The 26,277-nt window shown below is 39.7% G+C and overlaps 1 protein-coding gene across 1 annotated transcript; it reads right to left on the minus strand.

Moving 5' to 3' along the window:
- Positions 1-669: 669 nt before the first annotated feature.
- CHODL (chondrolectin) lies at positions 670-16,725 on the minus strand. The gene is made up of 8 exons (XM_009948646.2): positions 16,521-16,725; positions 14,133-14,165; positions 11,650-11,968; positions 10,725-10,882; positions 7,115-7,162; positions 6,647-6,730; positions 4,849-4,951; positions 670-754 (listed from the first exon to the last, which is right to left on the minus strand). Exons 1-8 carry the CDS (start codon positions 16,723-16,725, stop codon positions 670-672), a joined length of 1,035 nt encoding a protein of 344 aa, XP_009946948.1.
- Positions 16,726-26,277: the final 9,552 nt, after the last annotated feature.

The following is a 26,277-nucleotide window of genomic DNA, read 5'->3' on the forward strand; positions in this document are numbered from 1 at the left end:
CCTTGGACCAATACATCAAAAAGTTATGATCATTCCCTGGCAGAGTGGATTCATTACATGACATCAAATGACTTTTATGAATCCTTGAACTTTGCCACATCAGATCGATGTCACAACATGGTGGCTATCTCCGCTAGCAACCATGTTAATATTTAATAATTTGTGCGCCTGAGGATCAAAAACTGTGTTAAGTGTGCAAATAAATACTAAACAATTATTTTGTATCAAACATTTATGCAAAGATAAATAATTGTTACACTGTAAAATTGTCAGGCCATTTACAGTACATTAACTAGGTTACAATACATGAGACCAAAGGAAACAAAGTGGGTTTAACTACAAACAGTCTTAAAACTGATATACATTGTAGATATTTCCCCATAAAAACTTCAAATGCTCTGTTCATTTCATTGCTCACAACTAGCTAACTTACATCTCTTAGCAAAATAAACACATACCCTTTATTTAGCATGGCATATTTCGTTACTGAATTAATAATCAAACATTATATAAAAATGATCTGAACATTTGCCTCAAGGGGGAGCTTACAGTCCATTCTTCTAGATCCTTTGCATTTTCAAGCCATTCCAAGCTAATGTTCTTTGACGACATTCTAATACAGCCTGACTGCAAAATGGTACTTTTGCTTTGTTTTCAGTCAGTAAATCATTATACCTCCATGCTACTGTCCTTCCTAGGCGTCTTTGAAATCCATAGTGTGGACTGGTTTGGACTGGTTTTTGTTCTTCCTTTACTGAAAAATAAAAATAGAAACTATTTTCAGTGCACATGTGCCTTTGCAGTCCCGGTTTGTGATCAGATCTGGGTATTTCATCCCTTATTTGAAGGCCATCTTTGTTGCTTTCATAGCATAGCTTCCCCATCCACTAAAGGGTTGTGCCCATGCTGCACCAAGCATAGCACCACAGCGGTGGGTCGAGGTAAGCAACTGTTACCAAAGTTACCAGACCACCCCACTTAGCAGTGCTCCTCCCAGGGACTGAACTGACTTGGCCTGGGTTTTGTTTGGTTGGTTTTTGGTTTTTCCAGTTCACATTCAACCACACCGACTCACACAGAGTGGGCTTTTCAGAGGTGGGTGTGGACACTGTTTGACCAGGGCAGTGGAAGGCTGAGCGCTTTCCTTGTCTGGGGGGACATATGGGGGATGTGAGCACGCATGCCCCCAAGCCCATGTCCAATGTGCTCAGGGTGCAGCCCACCCACCCCAGGGAACTACCACAACCCTGCCCATGTGCACCCTGGAGCAGCACCCCTGTGACTGTGGTACACTGGTGGGTGCCAGTGTGTACTGGTATGCCAGAAAGCTTCTCCCCTTCAGGGCTTGATCTAACTTGAATGGAGTAATGGTGCATGAATCAGACTCCTAGCAATGAATGACTGGTAGAAAGCTTCCTCAGGCCTAGTTTTCATTCATAACTGTCATTAGTAGGTTTTGTGTTTGGGGTTTCTTAATAAAAAAGATAAAACTGGTTCCAAAAGTACTTGCTCTTTTGCAATACTGCAAAAATGTTCACCCTAATCTTTACAGAGAGCCCTGAAGTACCCTGTAAGCTGATGCTAGTTGTTCCACATGGCTAGCATCACTGCTCGGACCGCCACAACACACCACCTTCCCTCACTTAGATGGCAGATGACAGTGCACTGCAGCCTACTGAAAAGAAGAGGCACTTCGTGAACCACAACTGCATTTCAATCAAAATGTTTTAGTCTCTGGCCAGACTATTTCACACTGATGGTTTTTTCCACTTAAGTAAAAACCAGAGGAGCAGAAGTAGCCCCACATAATTCTCTAAGTTGGAAACCTCAGTCAAGATCCCAACAGTCCTATACATTCAGTTTTACTCCTTTCCTGGTGTGTAAATGTAAGCACGTCTGAGTTGTTTTAAAAATGTACTTTGAGGGAGCTGCACAGTACAGTAGTTTTTAGTCCCTCCAGACTTACCTCTGAAGTCCTACAAAGTAATGCATTATGTACCTGAGCCCATTGGAGTAACTGAAAAGACTCCCTTTGGTTTCAGTGGACTTTAGATCAGGCCACAATGCTATAAACAAAGCAACTGCAATGCATCAGCACTTCACTAGTTTCAGCACTTCTTTAAGAAACTGATTCACTATTCCTTCCAGATTAATACAGCAAAATCAGGCATATTTTGTAAATTGATGATGAAATGCTTTGAATGGAGAGTCCTTGCCACATAGCAGGAACAATTTCTAAATCCTTGGATCAGAACGTTAGCTGTATAAAATGAGCTTATCTTCAGCAAACCTACACTGACTTTCAACAGCTTTACATCTGGTTTAGGAAATAGGTTTTAGTAAGAAAGATAAGGAAGATGCAATAAATAGCTTGAGCATATCGCTGTTTTGATCATCAAATGCAATCATAGAAACTGAGAAATATACCAGGTTGGAATTTAAACTTTCTGCAAGGCATTCAGATGATAATGGAGATGAGTCTTTGAAGCAGTTTCTCCTTGCTTCCCTGGAAGACATGAAAGGGAGAGCATCTAAGCACGAATGACCTGATCATTTCTACTAGCTACAGGGAAGATATTTTGCTTTGCCTTATTACTACCCTTTAAGAGCCCAACGCCAGGCAAAATTAGTCATGACCTTTCAAGCTAGGCATGTCCTGGTTGGCCATGGATTGTGGCTTTCAGAGGAAAGGTCACCATGTTGTGGAAGCCTAAAAAAGAATGAGAAGTCAGATTCATTTGGAAAGTTGGGGATCCCTCCTTCCCCAGCAGGACAGAATCCCTTTCCTAAAGCTCTACAGTGTCCAGCTGATCAGTTCAAGTTGTTGCCTTTTTTTAATTTGCTTTTTGTCCAAGAACCGTATATTTGTGATGAACCAAAATAATTCACAAGGCAGGTCATATGTGGAAATACAACTGAAAATAGATGAGTTAACGTATTTTAAAAACAAAGTTCTATTTCAACAGATAAAAAAGAAAATGCTTCATTTTTTGTGATATCAGAATATCCTCTTTTGACTTACATGAATTTTAAAGAAAAATTGTTTTGTTTTCTCAATTAAAAGCTCTGGTGCAACCCAAAATAAACAATCTGCTTTGATTCCAATCCATTTTCCTCCCTGATTTTTGTACCATTTTAATCTACCAAACTAAGAAGCTAACAGAAAAAGTACAATCTTCCAAGCTGAATTTCCAATACCTGTGTCATGAAACTTTTAAGTCTTGGAAGTTCAGATGAACTACTTCTGGATGAACTGCTATAGCATCAAAGGCCTGACCAAAGCCCACAGAAGTCAACACTACTATTTCTATTCATTTCAGTGGGCCATGAATCTCATTGTTTTCCCACGAGTATTTGAGAGCTGAACCTTTTCTCAGGAGAGAAAGAGCTGCCAGAAAAGGTATGAACACGTACATCATACTTACCAAGAATTCCAGGTCCATTGTAATAAGGGTTCCAGGTTTAGAATACTTATATAATTGCTGTTATTATACATATGATTCATTGATTACTCTTTTCGGTTTTCTACAGCCCCAGCACTGAGGTTTGATACAGCCTTTCACAATCACGAATTTGCCTGCCATAAGACATGTTGGGAAGTGCACATTTTCCTTTTCTTTACAGGAAAGTGCATAAAATAAAGACACAATCTACAGACCTCATAACAACTTTTCTTTGTGATTACTTCTTTCAATGAGACACATTAAGGAGTGCTGCAAACATCAACGTACACTCACTCATACAGATATAAGCAGACTTGACATTTGGAGTGTTTTCTCCCTTTAAAAGAGGTATTTCAGCTATTTGCAAAAAAGGCTAAATAAAAGCCACAGAAAAATACCGAAGGAGGATTTTTTTTTCTAATTTCCTAAAACAATGTTATCCTATTCCTTATTAGTATTCCTGCTTTTCAAGAGGGTAAACAGATTGTGAAATGGTTTATTGCTCTTGTTATTTTACGAAAATAGCATTTATCCATAAAACATTTCAGTTTAAACTTTTCTGGACTACAATAACTTGAGAACGCTTCCTGAAAAAAATTCGCAGAATCAAAAGTATCCTCAAAAGTTTCAGAAAAATTAGTTCACAAGAAAAAAGTATTATATGTTGTTATATCTGGGCATATCATATTTTGAGAAAGATAAAAAGTCCAAAGAATTTTAAAGCATGGATCAAAACATACCCTGTTTCATAGGCTGAAATGTTTCCATTTGACACTACATCTATGTTCACATATCTGTTTACTTCCTGCATCTTCTTTGGCAGATACATGATGTACAAAGGAGTTGCACTGGCGTGTGGCTCAAAACATGTTGTTTGCTTTTTGTTTTCAATTCATCTGCTCCAGTGGCCCATCTGTTGCTTGTATGGAATGCACACTGAAACATCATTAACCAGCTTCTAGCCCCCTGAGGTTTATCCTTGGAATAAACTGCACTTTGGGTCAGAAAGTGAGGTGAATCCTTGAGTTCACCTGGTATCATTGAGGACCCCACTATTATTTCCCATAGCCCAGATGCTATGGTGGTAATCATGATGGAAGAGGTGAAGTAAAAGTGCTGGCAGTAGCTCAGCCTATCAAATGGTCAGCAAAGGTACCTTCTTCAGAAAGAGGTGAAATCCTAATGAGAATATACTTAGAGACCTAGAACTATTTCAGCATGTCGTGGAAAAGCCTGAAGGTGAAAGTTCACATGTAACAGCTGTAAACTACTTGGATTTTAATAGATGTAAAGATGCTTATTTGCATATTTGGGGACAGATGTAAGCAGTCTTTCAGCATGAATAGCTTGCCAATGGAAATATGAATTCTGCAATATAAGACCATTGTGGATTAGTATATTTTACCTTTTATGAAGCATCTGGAAACAGCAAGTCCCAAAAGCCACCAGTATCAACAGCAGTAGTGGTATAGTGGGTATTATGACATAAATTAGATTTGGAATTATACCTACAAGAACAAAGTTCTCATTAATGTCTCCCGTGTTGAAATACTCTTAAGCATGTGAGTAAAAATCTGGAGCAAAATATCAGAAATGCATTAACTTACACAAAAGAACATTTATACATTCCTTCTATAGCAAGATCTCAAAAGATAACTGAGCAATATCAAGAATAAAACAGTACTTCTCCAGTGACACGCAAAACATATCTTAAGGACTCAAATTCTGACATTTTCTGTATGCATTGACACGATTTCCAATTTTGTAATTGAAAAATCAAGTACTTTAACAGAATACATTTCACAGTCAATTATTTTTACAGTCCATATAACCTGTCTACTCAGTTGCCCTTGTATGTTGGATTCCCACCCATGTAGGACAAGAACAAACCCTGCTCTTGTCTCCCCATTCCCCTTAAAAGACAAAGGTACACCCTTCTTGTCTAATCGGGACAGAGCTAAAGGTGCTTCCCTGCAGGTCCCTGGACAAAAGGAGTGGGAAATGGTACAAGCTGGGACTCCATAATCCACCTACAATAGAGGATGGGGTCTACAACTTCCAGAAAGGTCTGAATGTTTTTCAGTATCTATATGCCCATGTTTTATAAACAGTACACATTTAACTTAGAAATTGTGGAGACTTTCTTACCCATTGTTCTCTTTTGAACATATTTTCACTAGCAAGAATAAATGTGAATGTTCAGGTTGGGTTGATTTATGAGTTTGATAGAAAGTCTTTGCATGGTTTGTATAAATAGTAATATTGATTTCAAAATACAGTTCATCAGTATATCCATTCTTCTGGAGTTACAACCAACAGGAACATCAGTCAAGAAACTGGCTCAAATCCAGCCAACTAGTGTGGAAATGGAACACTAGCTTTCCATAATCCCATGGTGTAATCCTGTAAAATCTTGAGTTGCTCCTTAGAGATGTTCAATTCCTTGAATTAAGGCCATGCTACTATTCTTCATGAACCTCAGGACTGTGTTCAGGATAAATTGCTAAATGAACTAGCTAGGGGCATAACAGCAAGCTCCTAGGCAGTAGGTAACCTTTTTCAAATTATCAAGTGCCATCTCTGCCAGAAATCTCAGCAAAGCACTCATCTTCTCTTAGCATGTGTTGTTCCTTAAAACACAGGGTACTCAGGGGAGCTATACCACAGTGCTTATGCTGCAGGTAGCTGAAAAATCCATGCCCTATCTGTTAGGAAAGATTAATTTGTGCCTTTTTGTGAACCTTGGGAAGATAATATGAAAGATAATATAATACAAGAGATAATGTATACACCATATGTTCATTAATCACGTGTTGGGAGAGAGGTGGGAAGGAGACGGAGAGAGGCAAGGCACTGGTTATCACAGCTAGAAGGAGACACTCCACAGCTGGGAGACCACCAGTGAAATCTTGTGTCTTGACAGAAACTCACCAGGGTCAGAGACAACGGTGCAGATTTCACAGACTGCTAAACTGTAGATTTGGATCAAAGTTTGGGGAGACATGGAAATAATTTGTTTCCACAGTTAAAGAGGACTGACTAAAACTCTTGAAATGTTATTCAAAAGTGTATGTTTTCAGGGCACTTCTGGGGAAATGGACTTCTTCCTCCCATTGACAATAACAGACATTGTTAAAGATTAATTTAACTGAGTCCACTGTTAATATTTTTACCAGAACATTAAATTCATATGAACACATTACCTGTTTCAGTAGCAATAACATGATACTGATCTTCTGGTTTGCTTGTGTCATAAGGATTTCCTGCTGGCACTGTTGGAAAAATATCTGAAAAGGATATCAGACATTTTAGGAAAAGAGCGAGTAAAAAAATATGACTGTTATGTTGTTAAATAGATTAATAGTAATTACATCTTAATTTATATTAGAAAAAAGAACATTTTCATGATTGAGTAATCTGCTGGATATAAATATGTAAACAGGATTTTATTGCAAAATTTGCGTTACATCTGGAACAAGAATTATGAGCAGCGTTATTCTGAACAATAGCCATATATTTGTAGCTATTGCTCTCTAAAGTATTCATTTTTCCTATGTTCCAGTTCTAAATTACGCCTGTTAAACTTGAGTAATTCTGGAGGTTCCTGTAAGCTATCTTTATAATTATGTATTTACCATTGCAACTCAATTTAATGTTTCAAAATTTCTTACCGTAATCTGGCTCCGCTCTGTCTCCTAATTCTTTTTCTAAGACATTATCTGTTAAATCAACATTTGAAATTGATTGTCGAAGAAGGAAAAATGTGTGTAATAAAACAGATGTTTTCATTACTTTGCATGCAGATAGATACATTCTCCAAAACAATTACTGCTTAATTCTTCAGCATTTAATCTTCTTACCAAAGACTATTTGCAAACTAGTGTCAAATCACAGAATGTTTGGGGTTGGAAGGGACTTCGAAAGATCATCTAGTCCAACGCCCCTGCCAGAGCAGGGCCACCTAGAGTAGATCACGCAGGAACGTGTCCAAGTGGGTTTTGAATGTCTCCAGAGAAGGAGACTCCACAGCCTCTCTGGGCAGCCTGTTCCAGTGCTCTGTCACCCTCACAGTGAAACAGTTTTTCCTCATGTTAACGTGAAACCTCCTGTGCTCCAGCTTGCACCCGTTGCCCCTTGTCCCATCATTGGACATCACCGAGAACAGTAGTTCATGATTTTTTGCTCCTTAAAGAGGGGCTATAGTTTATTCTAGTTCCAGTTCTTGGTGGCCTCTGCTAGGTTACTGGCTAAGTCACTGAATCCCTTAATTTCTTGCACTGAATGAAACTTCTAGCATATTCAAAGTTTCATTCGTGCAGACAATGCTAAAACAATATAAGAAAAGAAGTTTTCTTGAATAATACTTAAATCTTATTCACATTTCAAAATAACGCTTACAGAATTTTGGCTATGAAGCAAAACAAAGCAGCACAAGTTTGTGAGGTTAGATGTCAGCTTCATGTAGTTTAGTTTTGCAACAGGCAGCCCTAAAGTACAAATGATGGGCAGCGGGTTCTAATACATCACATAAGTGAAATCGTTAAAAGAGGTATCATAGTATCATATTTCTTCTAATGCACCAGAAGCTGGAGAACTTATTCATGGCTTTAAGCTGTATTGCAGAGGCTTGCAAGTTTACTTATAGCTATTGTTACTATTAAAATTTTAGAAAGATTATAGAATCAATTACCTCATACTGGGCATAGGAGTGGAATCTGCATGATTGTATGAATACCATTTCATTATCATAAGATTATATCAACATAATAGTGCTAGAGGCCTGCAGTTCTGAGTTTCCTGATAAACACAAAATGCTGGGAGAAATTGAAGAAGCAATAAAGTCTACTAGAACAAAGGCAATTATTTCATCTGCTCTGGTAAAAACTGGCTATGTTTGGCCATATATTAAGAAAGATATCAAAATGCCACAAAGAACTGAGTTGCTGGCTCTAGACAGCAGAAGAGGAGATGAGTTTTTAATTTGATTATATAATCAAACCTACAGGAGCTGGACAGAAACTAAATGTGGTTGCAATTACCAACCTGTAATTAAATTTAAGATCACTGAATGATCAATATGATCTAAAGCCAGACTGAGCATTGCAACAGTAAATGCTGTCAAGGGAGGTACTATAAAAAGGTCTTAGAAAAATGAAAGTGACTACCAGAAATGTAGCTGCTGCTTGAGTGAGACTGCCTAATGAGCATGGCCCTGAACTTGCTGCTGATACAATGAGCTGCAACTTCATCACGGTCACCTACAACCTCTGCATTTTGGCCTATGACTGGCATCATACACCATACACTCCAAATGGAAAGGAAAAGTTGTGAAGAACAACATACTCTGATAACAAAGTGAAATTCAATATGCATGTGGCATTTTAATAGTCCTGGTAAAATGGATGTATTTTGTACTGCAGATGGCTGACGCTGAAGCTGTTACAATGATTTGAGAGGGGGTGGGGGGGAGGGGAAGGTCCTTTTGTAAGTCTCACTATGGTTCAGACAGCAAATGTAATTTTCTTACAAACACTGTGGTACTTTCTTCAGGTAGTGAAAGAAATGTCATATACCTATTTATATACATTCATGCATCTACCCTCCATGTGATAGAAAAATACATTTCTGGAGAATAGTCTGTTTTGCTAAAGAGCACAATTCCAACAGCTTGAAAAATAAATAGCTACATTTCAGCAGTACCACATTTAGCTGCATAACAATGTCAGTCCTAATAATAATCTACCTATATATTGTTTGCCTTATTATAGGCCTCATTATACACTAGTAATCTATTGCTACATAGTGAAATAGAAATACAAATTCATTTTTATAGTTACTGTTATTTTGGTTTCTGATAATCCAAAATACCCAGCATTTTTTCAGATAGTGAAAGCAATAAGATAAAACAATTGTTTATCATATCTCAACTATAATGGTAAGCAGTTCACTATTACAGAATAATTATTTTACTTCAATTTGTTTGTTTTTAAAGATGTGACTGAGCCCTTTTAATCAAATCTGCATTTTCTGACATAAAAATGTACTTATTTTAACTACTTTAAACATTTTTCTCTTATTTCAAAATAATTGTGATGTTGCAAAAGCAATAAAATTCCTTGAATGGCCTGTGACAGAGATGATAACTCATCAACATAAGACAGTGATAGTCATTAATAATTTTAGAAGCAGGAACAACTTAGTGGGTGGGGGTAAAATGTGTGGGTATATCAAGCCTTCCAAGTATTTAATATGTTTGCAATATTAATTGCCATTAATATCCCCACTAATATATTAGACAGTGAGAAAGCTATCTACCTGCCAAAAATAGAGGAAGAAAATAGCCTGGATCTCTACAGACACATCCCTACAAAGAGTGTGATTATTGCTAGATCATGAGTATAGAAAAAGCAGGTAGGAAACTGCAGAATTAAGTAGGTCAAATAGCTGCTAAGAGTAGCACTTCATATGCATTCTGACTTCCAGCTTAGTTTTTGACAATCAAACACACCATAAATTATTTGAAAATATTTGCATGATCCTGCTGGAAAACATGTTTTCATTTACTGTAAATACTATCAAAAGTAGAAATTGTTACAGGCTCAGCTTGAAAGTTTACTTTCCACATCCTTTTTCTGTTTGCACAAAGTTCTAGTTTACAGTTCATGTTTCCTCTGACATATACAGAACCTATGTCATGTCTGAAAGTACAGCCAAATTGCCTAAGATCTGTCTTTTTCTGTCACCATCTGAACTAGTGTGCATCTGCTTTTCACATCTACAAATCTACATGCATGAATGCAGAAATTTCTTCCCGCTGTTCTGGACTTCATTCCTTAAGTCAAAACTTTTTGAAACAGCCAACACAAATTGGTATAAAACAGCAGAGCTCTGCAACTACAAGGACAGTGTAATTGTTTTACAGTAGGACCCAGAGATGTCTTGGTCATCCCACTTGATAGTGAGCAAGGCAAGTAGAAAGTGGCCACTTAAAACACTTTGTGGAAAATGAAATAACTAGTGAATGAGTTAAATCAAAGTAAACCTAGGAATGCAGTGAAGCTAAACTTGAAAACATTCTTATTGGATACAGATAGGTTCATTTAAATTACCAGTAGATTTAATATATTACCTTCCCTGTTAATGTCAGCTCAGGCACTCACACACCAAAGGAATCAGTACCACAGACCACAAGACATTTGCAGATTCCCCTCACAAAACAAGAGGCAATTGTTTTTCTAAGTAAGTATCCCACCTCTGAAATACAACTTTAGTTTCACCTACCTGGGCCATACTTGCAGATAAAATTGTGCTTCATGTTGCATCTATCATCATTCCATTGGTAAAGGTATGGCCCTCCCAGACCAGGGTTTGCAGTTGGCTGATGATACATCACAACACAGGCTTCACTTCCACAGGAAGGCTCGTCTGTATACCAATTTCTAGTGGTGCACATAAAGACAAACTTTCAAATTTTGAAGGTAAGGTTCATCAGGACACCAAAGAAAGGAGTGTACATCAATGAAGACATGTCAACCCCAAGGGCCCCATCCTCTTCAAAGATATACCGCATTTCCCACAACTCCTCTGTGAAAGGAGTTTAGAGCCTGGGCTCCACAGCTCTGGATCTTAAAAAAAACTCTCACCAGTCAAAGCACCTCTGCAGAAATAACATCCTACCGTTCTGCTACCTGTTTTCCTTCCTATCTGACTCTTACCTGTCCCTTTGTCCCGAGTCCTGTGAGCTGCTGCTACTCTGGCCTTTGGCTTAATCAGGAAATTAAAGGCTTTTCAAAAAAAGAGGGTAGAAACAGAAAAACTTACACTAATTAACATGCATTAATTTACTTGGTGGCTGGCTCCCTGATTTGAGCTGGCCAGAGCCTTGTGGAATTTGTCTGCCTGGTTTCAGACCACATCCTAAAGACTATGTGTGGCCAAAAAACCTCCAAAAGCCACACAGATGCAAACTCATGAGATGGGAGCAAAGAAAATTGTAGGCTGAAGCCACACTGTCACACTTTTACAGCTTCAAATTCAAAACCCTGGCTGCCAGCTTCCCTTTATCTGGAAAAGTTAAGGAGGGAAGTTACTAACTTCATGGGACAGCAAGTCTTCAAGCTTTTTTCTAGAAGACTTGACTTGCCAGACATACCGCTCTCCATTTCTTTCCATGAAACCTTCCCAATAAACAGTTTTACAGACTTACCTGAATGGTGAAATACTTCCATCAGCCCACTGGTAGAGGTCAGGGCAAGCACTTGAGGTGGCTAGTCCATCACCACTTCTCCACAACCCAATCCAGAAATCACCATCAGAAATCCCAGAGCCCGATTTTGTGAGGTTTTGTAACATGTTTTCTATTAGTTGCTGCTCAGCTTCACTTTCCAAGCTCAGTAAAGCCCCACCATCAATTTCACAAGCTTGGCGGGCCTCCTGAAAGCCCACACGTCTAGACAAGTCCTGGAAATAAGCTAACTTGTAACAAGAACGCTTGAAGTCACCATAGCACACCTTTTGACCTGAAAAATATAAATATGAGAGTGTTTAGAGTACAGTAATGAATATCACAACTGAAAAAAAAGAATAGCACAGCATGCATACAGTCATGGAGAAGGACAGTAAGGTTTTTTCTTGTGCCCCTGAGAGAAAGAACTCATGGTGATATGCTGACACTGCTAAAAACCTTAGCTTTAATTTAAATTGCAAATATCATACAGCTCATAGGAATCCATGGATTTTTTCCCAAGGCCTGTGAAACTCTAAGACACTGAAGACTCCCACTAACTTCTACAAAAATAGTCTCTACTTTAATGACTGCACCATCAGGCTCCTCTGTTAAAGCCAGGACCTGTTTGGATGGTATTTTCTTAACTATTTCATACTAATTGACCAACTCCGCTTTTACTTTGCAATCAGAGCTACTTGATCAGAAAAAATATTTAAGATTCTCAATTTTAGTGGCAAGAAGCAGCTAGCAATTTCTTGATTCTGCTATCTAATCTGGAGAGGCTGTATTCACAAGGACCTCACAGCTACTCTTTGCTATAACATGTCCAAGCACAACTTGTCAGGGTGTGTGAAAGGAGAGTGCCTGCCCCTTTAAGGGTATCTGGTCAATGACTTTTTCAGTGCTTTCAGGGAATAGCAAGAAAAGGAACAAAACCTACAGAGACAAACCTGACAGGAAAACATAACAGAAAAATGAGAAAAAAACTCACTCATTGGTGGGCTATCAAGGAACTGCAGGCAAACAGGATTTTGCAACTTCATAAGGATGTTGGGGGCGGTGGTGGGACTATACAATCTGGTAAGGGACCATGCAGAATCAGGGAACAGGGAGGAACAAAGGGGGAATAGACAGAAAGGGGTATAAAAGGGGCCAGTATACTGGATGTGTACTTCCCTAGTGACCTTTTGTCTCTGCCAGCTGACTAGAGGACTTGGCAGTTTATGTTTACATGGGTCCTGCACATGTGTACTGTTAAAGGCAGCACCTTGTCTGTGTCAATCTGTGTGATGGCCATGTCAGCGTCCTGTCTGTGTGTAGCATTGGGACACCTGCTCAGCTTTGCTACTGGTTGAACCAAAGGGCAAAGCAGCAGCCACAGCCCTCAGCTCAGAGAGAGGCCTTGGGTGCCAGGGTGGACACCAGTGGCCAGGCAGGAGAGAAACCTGGGACTGGAGGCAGTAGCCACACTTTTAACATCCCTTAACACAGCTAACAGACTCCAGATATTAGCAGATATCACAATACTATCCAGATACCATAAAGAAGCCCTGTGATGCTTTCAGAAAGCACTGGATCTGCTGCATTCACATTGGTTTTCCCTTGCCCCTCAGTTATGTCTGTGGAAGGAAACGAAAGCCAAATGAAGAAACAGTGTTTATTGCTTCCAGTTCTTTGAGTAAGACACATGCCTTTTTCCTAAAAAGAAAAAGTAATTATCATCCTCAGTTAGTAAGACTCTCTAGAATTTATTCGACACATACAAGATGTAGAACGAACGAACTCGCGTAGCTGCAACTGAAATCCAGTATGTTTATTTAGGGATAGAAGGGTTTTAATCACAAGGAAATAAGCAAACCATCTCTTAAAAAAAAATCAAGTTCTCAGAGTATGGAAATTTATCATTGCATAAGAAAAGTAGAAGAGTTTATTTTGCTAACTAATTAAGAATTACTGAAGTATACCAAAGTAATAAGAAGTACCAGGTAATATCTGGATTGTTTAGAAACCAACAAATTTTATCATTTAACTGGAAAATTTCGCAAGAACAGTATTTTGTTGTACCACATCAGTTTTGCATTTGAAATTCTTGTATTTACTCCCACTCTTAAGCAAACCCAGATACATAACTCAGTAAATAACCCTTTGGCTTTACCTTTGAACAGGTTTTATCCTATCTTACCTTAAAAATATACTTGTCATTTGTCACTAGGAAACAGCAACATCATCTTATAACTTAAGCTGTACTTAAGCTTTTTAAGCTGGCATTTTTCTATACACAAGAAATAAACATAGAAGCGAACAAAAGAGACTAAAAGATACAATAAAGTTAATTCTTCTCACTTTAGTGCTGCTTCATTTTTTTTGATTTAATGAGAAGTAGCACACTTCCCATAGCAGACTGCATACAGAACAAGACCCGACTGAAGACTTCTCTGTATTTGCACAGAGCATAGTTTCAAGAATTTGCAGAGAATACGCAGACTGTATCAAAACTGCATGAATATAGGAACATAAAAACAGGATCATCTCATGTCTTACAGCTAAATCTGAAATAAACTCTTTTTTTGGGATCTTTTTTATTGTGGAAAGCTAAGCTATAGGGGCAGTAGGAATAAATTATGTCTAGTTTTCAAGGGTTTCCTAAGATTCTTGTAATCTTCCCCCCCACCCCACTCCCAAAGAAATCTGAAACTTTTTCTTTATGACACCCTATTAAAGTTCATCTGGGAGAAGGACTGTCAGTACGAGAAGCAGCTTTGCAGTCTCATTCTTAGGCTTTGCAGACAGACTTCTGAAAAGCCACTTGTTAATCAGTAGTTAATCTGCCAAAATAATACAGGAACAAGAATAACCTAACATAAGGACAAGCTTGTGCCACAGATATCTGTGGAAAAAGCCAGGCTCTGAGGTCAGGAAGAGAACATCTATTTGGATCTTCTCTGATAATGTCCTGACAATGCCATGTATGCCTCAGTTCCTTTCTTGCCATTTCCCTTTATTCACGTAAGAGCCTTGCTATCAATTAATGTAGGAAGAGCCACAGTCCTAGTCAGAATTTGCTGCTGAAGAATCAAGGGGCAGAATCTTTGCTAGAGATGCATATAAAATAATGAGTTTCTTCATACAACTTCTTTGAATAAAAATTAAAATACCCCTATTATCAAGGTAACAAAGTGATGTAAAAAAGTAACACAGATGCTGTTCAACATCTTTGTCGGCAACATGGACAGTGGCATCGAGTTCACCCTCAGCAAGTTTGCAGACAATTCCAAGCTGTGTGCTGCATTTGACACATTGGAGGGAAGGGAGGCCATCCAGAGGGACCTTGACAGGCTGGAGAGGTGGGCCCGTGCCAACCTCATGAAGATCAACAAGGCTAAGTGCAAGGTCCTGCACCTGGGTCAGGGCAATCCCAAGCACAAAAACAGGCTGGGCGATGAGTGGATCGAGAGCAGCCCTGCGGAGGAGGACTTGGGGGTGCTGGTGGATGAAAGACTGAACATGAGCCAATAACATGTGCTCACAGTCCAGAAAGCAAATCACATCCTGGGCTGCATTAAGAGAAGTGTGGCCAGAAGGTCAAGGGATATGATTCTCCCCCTCTGCTCCACTTCGAGACCCAACCTGCAGTACCACGCTCAGCTCCGGGCCGCCAGGGTAAGAAAGACACAGACCTGTTGGAGCAGGTCCAGAGGAGGGCCGTGAAGATCATCAAGGGGCTGGAGCACCTCCCCTGTGAGGACAGGCTGAGAGAGTTGGGGTTGTTCAGCCTGGAGAAGAGAAGGCTCCAGGGAGACCTTATAGTGGCCTTCCAGTACTTAAAGGGGGCCTACAGGAAAGGTGGGGAGGGACTCTTTACCAGGAAGTGTAGTGACAGGATGAGGGGTAACAGTTTCAAACTGAAAGAGGGGACATTTAGATTATATATTGGGAAGAAATTCTTTACTGTGAAGGTGGTGAAGCACTGGAACAGCTTGCCCAGAGAAGCTGTGGCTGCCCCCTCCCTGGCAGTGTTCAAGGCCAGGCTGGATGGGGCTTTGAGCAACCTGGTCTAGCGGAAGCTGTCCCTGCCCATGGCAGTGGGGGTGGAACTAGATGGTTTTTAAGGTCCCTCCCAACCCAAACCATTCCATGATAACTAAATGCTCAAAAGTGAGAAGTGCAATAATGAAAGCTGCATGTGAAGTCACAGCTCATTCCCTTCATCCGTAACGCTACAACTCAAATTTTAACATGATCGTCACCTTATTTTCCCCAGGTGCTCTGTCTCAGTGACAGGAGCTGATCAACATTTTGATCCTCATCACTGGGTGCATAACAATGGCTTATTGCCAGAATACACATGTACATAACAGTGCAAACATCCTAAGGCTAGCACTGAATTCATAGGACACTAATCATTTACAAGGAAAACAGAGCACAATTCTCCCTGTAAGAAAGATTGGATTCAAAGCATTAATTCAAGATGTATATCCAGATTTATACCTTCATCCACTGTCTTGTTCTTATTTCCCAGACAATTTTTAGAAATAAACTTTCATGATTCCTTTCATTCTGTGCACATACTCCTCCTTGCTCATACCTTACTACTTGGTGTCAAATTCAGGTATCAAAATATCCCTGTTACGACTTCAGTCATGCAGGAATGTTCAGTCCTCTGAGTGTGCTGGCCCCTACCAATCTCAGTTCCTGTGCTGTGCCTCCCTTTCATGGGAAAATAGCTAGCTTTCCATCCATCACACAGGCATCAACTCCCCTTCTCCATGTGTTCCTCAGGTGGTTTAAGTGCCCCCCCACCCCACTCTGTTCTCACGCACAGTTTTTGCTCTGCTGTGACTGACTCTTACAACCCAAATCAAATGACTTCTCCAACAGGACAAATTGGTCCTTGCTGGCTAACTGACCAAGCTTCTTCAGGGTGCTTATCTCCCAGTCTGCTGCTGCATGGAGACTCACATTACCCAATGACACATGCTGTTTCTGAGCTGCTATAAGGTTCTTGTCTATACGCCATAAGTTGTGCTGTATACTGGTCCAATACGGAGGTTGCATCAGCGTGAAGGCTCAGCTCCACCACCCACACCAAGCTGAGTAAAGCAGGTGGGACTGTACAGAGCAGGGAGGAGGACAGGCACTTGCTACGGCCAACAGCAGTAGAGCTGCTCGATAAGTGCCACTGCAGCTCCTAATACATGCCCAGTAACAGCTTGTCACTGTTGAGCACTTGAAGCAGGAAGCCCTCTTGGAGCCATCCAGAATACAGATGTGAAGGCCCAATCTGTATCCAAGGGTTTATCTGAAAGGATGAGTTAAAATCTTGAAGATTTGTGTGAAAGCTTTTTTTTCTTCCCATAAACAGATCTGAATAATTTTTGAGGATATCATTGCCATTGCAGATGTCTGTGAAGGGTTAAATAACCCTAAAAATCAAGTGTTCTAAACAAAGAATTGAACAGGTGAAAATTTACATACAATCTAACTCCTAAATTACTTCTCTACACCTGCAGCAAAAGAAATCATTTCCTTCTTACAGGCTGATCATTTGTGTAAGAATATACCTCTAGAAAACAACAGAGAAAACAGCAAGGAGTCAAGAAATGTCTGGCATTAAGACCCGTCAACCCATTTGGTGTGAATGAAGTATGTGATGCAGAGTAGCAAGCTTTCTGGAAGAATCTGTGAATTTTTTTGTTCTAGTTAATTTAGTCCCCATGTTTAGGCAATGACCTGCTCTGAATGTTTTCTTTCTTCTTTTGAAGGGGACTTTTATCTGCTGTAGGACAGCTAGTTCAATGTGTTAATGGAAATCTGCAGTTGTACCTTAACAGCTGGCAAATCAGTTGACATTTTAGTGCTCTTCTCGGAACACACTGAGATGTCAAGTTTTCAAGCTTCATTTTTTACAGCTTTCTCTCGCTACTAATTTCTGAACTACAAAGCAGAAATAATTTACCAGTGAAAAATGACAGAATGGACCATATTGTATAGCAGACAAATATAGAAACGTTAACTATAGGCTATTTTACCTTCTTATAACATCTTTGCAGCAGACAAAACTCCACTATTAATTCTAAAGCACCATTTGCTATCACCACAGTATAAATTGAATTCCAATTTTTTCTGTCACAATTTAATAGAAACTAGATTTGTAAGCAAGTCTATTGGAATGAAACAGGCTAAGATACTGCACAATGTGAATAAGTACAGACAAGCTAGGCCTTTACAACCTTTCCACAAAATCTGCCCTGTGCTGCTTGAGAGACGAAAGAGAAAGGAAAACATTGTTTCATAACAGGGTATCCAGAAAGAAAAAAAAAAGAAAAGCATGTTATTGTATTCAGTTCTCCCTTCAGCATAAGACCAAAGATCTGACTAATTAAGATCTAAGAACTCATTCTTACTGTTTTCCCTTACAAATGCTCAGACAAATTAAGGTTTCAGACAACCCTACCTGCCTATCTGCAGGTGTGAAGGTGGAGTGCTTATCCTTGACTCACCTTCCCTCACTCAAGCAGAACAGCCCAGACCTTGGTCAGAAGTAGGCACAGAAATAAGCAAAATACACACTTGGCTTGGTGTCATGCACCCACGCCTTACCTTTTCATCATCTATTTCTTTCTTGCCTGTTGGGGGATGAGTGCTGTGTTGAAGCAACAACTAACCAACAGACAAAGACTGTTCCTCATTTTTTCCCAGTTGCAGAACTGCAAGATTAGGTCTCCCCAGTTTCCTTAACAGAAGTGTCTCCAGGTTTGTTCTTTCTACCCCTCCTGCATACACCAGCCATACAACATAACTCTGGCCCTGTTCACTCAGTCTTAGCAGCTCTAGTTGCCTACTGCACAGAATCTCAACTGGCTGAAATTCCCTTGCATTCACTTTGTCTCACCATCCCAGTAGTCGAAAAAAAAAAGCGTACGGCACTTGCTCTAAGTGCTAGCTACCATTTCCATCCATATGGATAAGTTTTCATCTTTGGGTGTCACACAGCAGCTTCATAGTAGAATGTTTTGATATCAACATTAAAACAAAGATAGCTTTTAGGTGAAATACTTGCTACTTAGTTAAAATATTTCTGCAGATAATTCTGCAGGGGGGGGGGGGAATCTCCTTCAAGAAAAGCAGGCACAAGCAAATTCTCAGCTGGTATTTCAATGATAGAATCATAAAACAGTTTTGGTTGGAAGAGATCTTCAAGATCACCAAGTCCAACCTTTGTCCTAGCTCTACCAACACCACTAAACCATGTCCCCAAGTACAACCTCTACCCATCTCTTAAACACCTCCAGGGATGGTGACTCCACCACCTCCCTGGGCAGGCTGTTCCAGTGCATGACAACCCTTTCAGTAAAGAAATTCTTCCTAATATCCAGCCTGAACCTCCCCTGGTGCAGCTTAAGGCCATTTCCCCTTGTTGTGTCGTTTGTTACTAGGGAGAAGAGACCAATCCCCGCCTTGCTACAACTTCCTTTCAGGTAGTTGTAGAGAGTGATAAGGTCTCCCTTCAGCCTTCTCTTCTCCAGGCTAAACAGCCCCAGAACCCTCAGCTGTTCCTCATACAAGACAGGCTCCAAATCCTTTCCTAACTTCGTAGCCCGCCTCTGTACCCTTTCCAGCACCTCAATGTCCTTCTTGGAGAGGGGCCCGAAACTGCACACAGTACTTGAGGTGCGGCCTCACCAAAGCCAAGTACAGGGGCACGATCACCTCCCTGCTCCTGCTGACGACACTATTCCTGATACAGGCCAGGATGCCGTTGGCCTTCTTGGCCACCTGAGCACACTGCTGGCTCGTGTTCAGCCAGCTGTCAACCAACACTCCCAGGTCCCTCTCTGCCTGGCAGCTCTCCAGCCATTCCTCCCCAAGTCTGTAGCGCTGCTAGGGGTTGTTGTGGCTGAAGTGCAGGACCCAGGACTTGGCCTTATTGAAACTCATGGAATTGGCCTTGGCCCATCAATCCAGCCTATCTAGATCACTCTGCAGAGTTTCCCTACCCTCAAGCAGATCGACACTTCCACCCAGCTTGGTGTCATTTGCTAATCAATTATGTCTCCACGATGTTTTAACGATGCTTCGTAAAACAGAAATAAGAGGTTCCTTTAGGTCTGTCATGACAGAATTTAAATCAAAATATCATTTAGAAACAAAATTACTGAAAAAGTACCCATCTTAAAGACTCACCTCCTTAAGAGCATAAAGCTCAGCCCTAACTGCACCCCCATGGGCCATGAGGGGCACAAAGGTTATCTTGAGTAACACACACGACTCAGCTGGAAGATTTGAAGATGTCAGGTAGAAGATAAGCTCCCTACTGGTAAAACCCATCCCTCTTCCTCTTGAGCCTCATAAACTAACCTATAGTCCAGGGTCTGCTACCATTAGCATCCACCTAAACTAGTGGGGAACAGCAGCTGCATGTGTATAGCATATGTGAGGGGAGAACAAAGGAATGCACAAAGCCTGCTGTAGAGAAGCCCATTATGTTTTCATACTGTGACTTTTTTCTTCCCAGGATAATGGATTCAGCAGAAATCACAGAGAAGCACACAAAGTATGGAAAATATTTAACACTAACCAGAGTCCCAAAGGTCAGTATGAGGCTAATGGAGGCCTCTGAAAATAAAGTAACAAAATAAAGACACAAGGACTTAAGTGTAAGTGATCATGAAATAATAGCAAGACAGAAATCTACATACATTAACCAAAATATTCCCCTGGCTAGATAATATTTGTCTGTTTGTGTTACAAAGACTAGTCTTGGTGTTGAGCTTGTGTGAGCACACTGACCTCAGGCGCTGTGTAACCCACATGCAGGACACTGGGCACAATTTGTTTTTACCTATCCCTGTGTCACAGGTGCTCCATGCCAAGTCCCAGTAATGCACTTCAGAATGTGGCCAGTAAGATGCTAAAAGGTATTAAGTTTTCCTAATTACATTTTGATTCAAAGCTGATGCATTTTGTCAGCTGACCTTTGTATCATCCAGTCAGATTTTGATTGCATTCAGCTGCTAGACATGTTTTAATATATTGTTACTGCTGTTGATGTTTTACTGCATCACATTTGTGCCCAATCTACTGAATTTAATTTGTTTTTCTGATGATTCATATTACTTCTTAAAAAATACTACTGTGATAAGATTTCATAATTATGTTCAGTCTTCATTTATAATGAAAGCAAATTGCCATCTTCTCTCCTGAAGTTCATAATACTGAAGACACATCGTTCCTAGTTGAGTCAGTATTCAAATCACAGATGTTGCTCAGCTCACACTCCAAAGCAGCTTAAGGAATTCAGTGTGCTCACAAATTTGCCATTCAAATACAAGCTGCTATACAGATCATATGCTAGCCTATATCTGTATTAATATCTTCATAGCTAACCCTTCCATATCTTAATAGGTACTTTTTCCTCCTAATAACCAAGTCTGCAGAAAAGAGACATTCATTATTGATTTATACTTTTTCTGGACTGGGGTTATGCCAAACTGTCATAATACAGTTTCTCTAAAGTGATTTTTCTTTTGTGAAAAGCTTCCAAAGATTCAAAGTCCCTTTTAAGCGCTTATATAAAATAACCGAGGGTCACATTTGCCTATTAAGTAGCTGTACTTCAGGTAGATGTATACAGGCAGACAGTTTGTATACATCATATCATATAGTCATTAGTATGCAGACAATGTCTAAGGTGGCTCAATAGAGGCTGGCCTCAACCTTTCTTAGGCAAAACTCATCTATTAGCCAGACTTCAATTGTCACAATGGAGTCCCTTTCTTGCTAAATTCTTAGGCATTAGCATGTAAAAATTATAGATGTACAGATAGCATGTATAAAATCATAGGTAAAAGGCAAATTCATTCTATTCTCTCTCAGACCAGATAATCTATCTTTGGCCATTAATCATCCCATAGCTTGTGAATTAGCAAAGATGATTATAAGGGTCCTCAGCCACCAGCCAAACAGACATCTCTCTAGGATTAAGGCAATTCTTTCAGAGAGAAAACTGGGGATGATGGAATTTGTAAGTAAAGTATTGTATTATACCATTCAAACGGAGATTTAGTACAGTTATGCAGAACATGAAGCTACATAAGAAGCATTTGTCCCAGTCTAGTCCCTGTCTTTATTTTCTCTTTTGCCATGGGAAGTGATTTTCAGTCCATTTATTGCTGAAACTAAATTTTCACCTGTACGTCAGCCTTTACTAGGTATGCTATTGTGATTCCAAGTGCTTTTGGGGACAAGGAGTTGACTTTTTTTCTGAATAACAACTTTTCCCAATAGACCCATAACAGCTGCACTTTTACAAAGCCTCTATGTGCTCAGAACCTGCACTGTTCTAGGTCTTGGGAAGATGTAAGCAAGGATTTCTTGTCCTGCAAAACATAGGTAAGTTTTTCATTGTGTTGAACAAAGCACTGGGAGGATTTGTCTTCCCCAGAGCAGACTAGAAGTTTGTCCCTTTTGTAGGTTTTTTTTTTTTAAATCAGGGATGTGATGTTTCACACACAGGCTTGCTCCTGATGTACTGGGGAACTGGAATACCCACACACATGAAAGGCTGCCATCTTCACCAAGCAGTGATAGGCTTACTCACTCATTTCACAAAGAAAATAGCACACACATTTATTTCTTATACTTAGCTTCTCAGCCCTGGCACAGGTAACAGGGATCTCAGGCCACCGATAACGGAGCTGTAAAGAAGTAGCTTGATGTCTAAATAAATCTCATTAGAAGCTAATCAACACTTTACCACTCATAATTACCCTTGCAGGAAAACATACAGTTACAATTATGTAAATCAATACAGGGTAAGTGTCTTCAACTGGAAGATAAATATCCATTTTTATGAAACAGTTTTAGTCACTGATTCAAGTGATATATCAGTGTCAAAAAAAAAAATCTATAAAGTATTTCCCAAGTACTTCTTTTTCCCTCCCCTCAGTCAAATTAAAGCCCTGATAGTTTTTCTTAGCTTCTCAGTGAAACATACCTACTTTTTTGGCATCAGCTCTGTTTCAGATATCTAGCACATCATAAATTTGAAGCCTGAGATCCATTTAGCCTTTCCCGTTATAACCATTTTCCCCTCTCTTCTGATCATGTGAACTTTACAGGTATACATCATAGGGCTGATCATGGCAGACAGCCACTTGCTTCTATTAAAGGCCAGTGCACAACTGCACTGCCCTAGGCATTCATACAAAGTGTCAACATAGTTGCTAAGACAAGCCCCTAAAAACTGCAAGTTGCCCTACCTTTTCCCATGTTAAGAAGGAACTGAGATTGGCATCAGACCTATACTTTTCCCCTGTCTGTCTTTGAGAGGTCTAGCAACATTGTCACAGCGCAGGCTCCTTGGCATCACCAAGCACGAGAACAATGCACTTAGAAACCAAGCATTGGCATCCACAGAGATGATGGGTTTGCATTTCAACATGGTACCATCTGCATCTTCTCAACTGGCAATAAGAAATAAGTCACCACGAGCATAGGACATGGAGCATAAACATTTTCTTTTGCAATATATACTCAGGACCTCAGTTTCCCTAACAATTAATCACATTTGTTAAAAATCCGCAAAATTACCCAAAGTATAACACTCTTCATAGGTATAAATAACCCTATTCAATTCCACAGACACAAGCAGGCAGGCCAATGACAACACACATGTCAGTGGAATCTATTCGAGCCTACTCAAACCAAAAGGAAATATGATGTGCTATAAAGATCTACACGCCTACAAGTCTGCTCCGGGATGTGGATTATTTACTCAGAACTTAAAAAAACTACTTACTGCTGAAGCTGTCAGCAGTGGTTTTGCTTGATTGTTTTCATTTTTCTGAGAAGTCTCACACACACACACTACATAATTTTTTTATATATCACTATATACACACTACAGTGATATATATAGTGATATAGCCTAAAGACACACCAAGAGTGTTCCATCATTTCAGCTGTTTAATAAAAAGGCATAAATACTGACACAAACAGTTACAAGACTGGCAAATTAGGTCCCTTCATCAATAGTTTGCTGTGTAGCTGTGAAGACCAGAACAGATTTCCCAGATAATTTTAAGACGGACATAATATGGCAGCTAGTATGGTGGTGTTAGCATGTTGTGGAATAGACTTGACTGAACAGCTTCAGTATAATGTGTGTCAGCCTAGGAAAGTAGGGAGTATTCTTCTTCTCCTGTCTCAAACCAGCAGACACTTTCACACATACCTAATTTCATATACATTAGTAGACTCACTCAACAGGATTTCTCACAGCCATAAATTTAAGCACTTTGAGAGTTTCTGCTGATTGTTCATTTCTTATTATTGTCTCCAGAAGGAAATAGTTCCTAAATCTTTAGTCATTAAAACGTACTTTTCATCAATCATTATCCAGAGCAAGCATCATCCGTTCTCTTATTCTTTTTCAGTGAATTTTGAATGCCTTTTTCCAAGTAAATGTATTTTCATAGATTCGTTACCAAGAAACTTGCATTTACCACAGATGTAAGTAAAATTTATTATATACGGATGTGAAATGATACTAATTTCCTTGGCTTACAGACTTAAAGTTTCTTAGAGTGGAACACCTTATAGGCATCTCAGTACACAAGTACAATAGAGTACCCATCTTTTTGCAGTTAGTTCCACATTTAAAAGGGAAAGCAACAGGCAAGTCCCTGCTCACTCACCTTCTACTAAAAAAAAAAAAAACAACCCAGGAAAAGCCAGTCCACATGGGATCTTAGAATTGGTGACAGTTCACTTAAGGCAAAACTAGAAGGGACCTTTGAGGGAAGGAGAAATAAGAATATTTTTCTTTTTCAGGTAAACTCCTTTATAATAAAGTCAAATAGAGGTAAAGCTTAATTGGTTAATTCATATCACACGTATACAACCCTGTATACAACCCAGAAACTGTTGAGATGCATAGAGTGAGAGTCATCTCACCAAACTTTAGTTATTTACAGTGTACCTGTCCATACAAAGCTGGCTCACTGAGTTCACTCTGTAAAGAACTGAAAAAAACAGGCATTTTTAGGGTGTATCTGCAGTATTTAAGTTCTATGTTAAAATGAAATTAATCCCACTTGAAAAACACTGATTTTTTTCCTTCACTGCTTAAAGTGACCCTGGAGTGACTAGCTGTATGCTGCAGCTACTTTTAGCTTTAGAGCCATGCAAACTGTTTAGTTAGGACATGGTATTTCTTAAGATTGCTTGGAACTGAAGGTCCTACTATCTCTCAGTGGTGGGAGTGGCGACTGCTTCAGCATTATTTCCTACTAGTAAGTGACAGGCATGAGTATGGGATTACAGTACAGAAATTACAATCAATTCATCTTATTTCACATTAGCACTAGATATTATTTTCTGATCCATGAGAGATTTGCAAAGAGAAAGTAGCTACAAGAATTAGTTTCAAAAAGATATTGCTGTATAGAACACTTTATGAACCAAAGCATGTTTTTCTGCAAACATCTCATAATCAAAATGTTTGATCTACACAGGATCAGATCTGAACTACAGAGAAGTCAAGCCAAGGTACAGAACATGACTTCGGCAACACAAGAGACTGTTCTGCACCTAGCTGCTGCACTGGGACAGCACACCAGCCTCGCCTCTCCGGAAGCAAGAGCAGCCATACAGAAGAGACTGTCCATACTGTCCCACACATTATTTATCACAGCTCCCACCATGGTAGGTATTTTCTCTTGGGCCCGTTAGCCAAGTGTGGTACTGGGGCTTAGCAATGATGAGTTTGAGAATTCCAATGCCTTCCTCTATCTTTGAACAAGATATCGAGAAGGAGAAGTTGTATTCCTGGAAAAGTAGCGTGCTCACCTGAGGCAACACTAAAATTTTTCATCACTCTTTCCTTAGCCCCTGAATAGAGCCACAGTTTGGCCAACCTGCATAGCCCTCCCCCATAGGCAAGATAAGCTTTACAGGGTTGATAAAGACAGAAGTCCAATTCCTGAAACTGATTTAAGTACTTTGGTATTTCTACCCTGCTATAGGAGGACTCATCCACGATCACACATCTCAGGTTACCAAAACTATGTTGTTATCTATGAGCCACAGCAGTTTACTTAATATAAAGTGTCTTTCCACAGAGTATTATGGAATTTCTTGGTCAGGAGCAAGGTATGTTTAGTAAGAACATGTATTAAGTCTAAGAGTCATCACCTCATTTCACTAAGAGCCTAGATCATTTATTTGTTCCAAGAAGACACTGCTCAGAACAGGTGCATAAGGAGAGGAATAAATAAGAAGTCTAGGGGAGTTAAGTGCCCAGCTTCCCTTGCAGTTCTCAGTCTCAGCTTTGGTGATTACTGAGACCTACAACTAAACAAATAGATCTTGCACCACATAGGCATGCATGTCCATTAAAAGCTTTGCTAGTATGGAACTGAATGCTGGACATTCACAACAAAATGTTGTGTTCAATACACAACTGTTGCATGTGTATCCTGTTGATGAGACTGTAGCTTAAAATTAACAGTCTGTGCCCCCCTCCACCCACCCCCCCCAAAAAAAAAAGAAAAACCAAAAAACCAAAACAGTAGAAGTTTTCATGTACAGAAAATATTTAAAGTC

Source organism: Leptosomus discolor, chromosome 1 (assembly GCF_034619465.1).
Source record: "Leptosomus discolor isolate bLepDis1 chromosome 1, bLepDis1.hap2, whole genome shotgun sequence".
NCBI lineage: Eukaryota > Metazoa > Chordata > Aves > Leptosomiformes > Leptosomidae > Leptosomus > Leptosomus discolor.

What these genes read in the sequence shown, in the direction of transcription:
- CHODL (XM_009948646.2), bottom strand. Translation starts at nt 16,725, where the DNA reads ATGCAACCTCCGTATTGGACCAGTATACAGCACAACTTATGGCGTATA. An exon ending in TATCTGCAAGTATGGCCCAG is followed by an intron (nt 7,163 to 10,724) that starts GTAGGTGAAACT and finishes TTGATTTAACAG; the next exon opens with ATAATGTCTTAGAAAAAGAA. An exon ending in TTCCAGATGCTTCATAAAAG is followed by an intron (nt 755 to 4,848) that starts GTAAAATATACT and finishes TTTATTTTTCAG; the next exon opens with TAAAGGAAGAACAAAAACCA.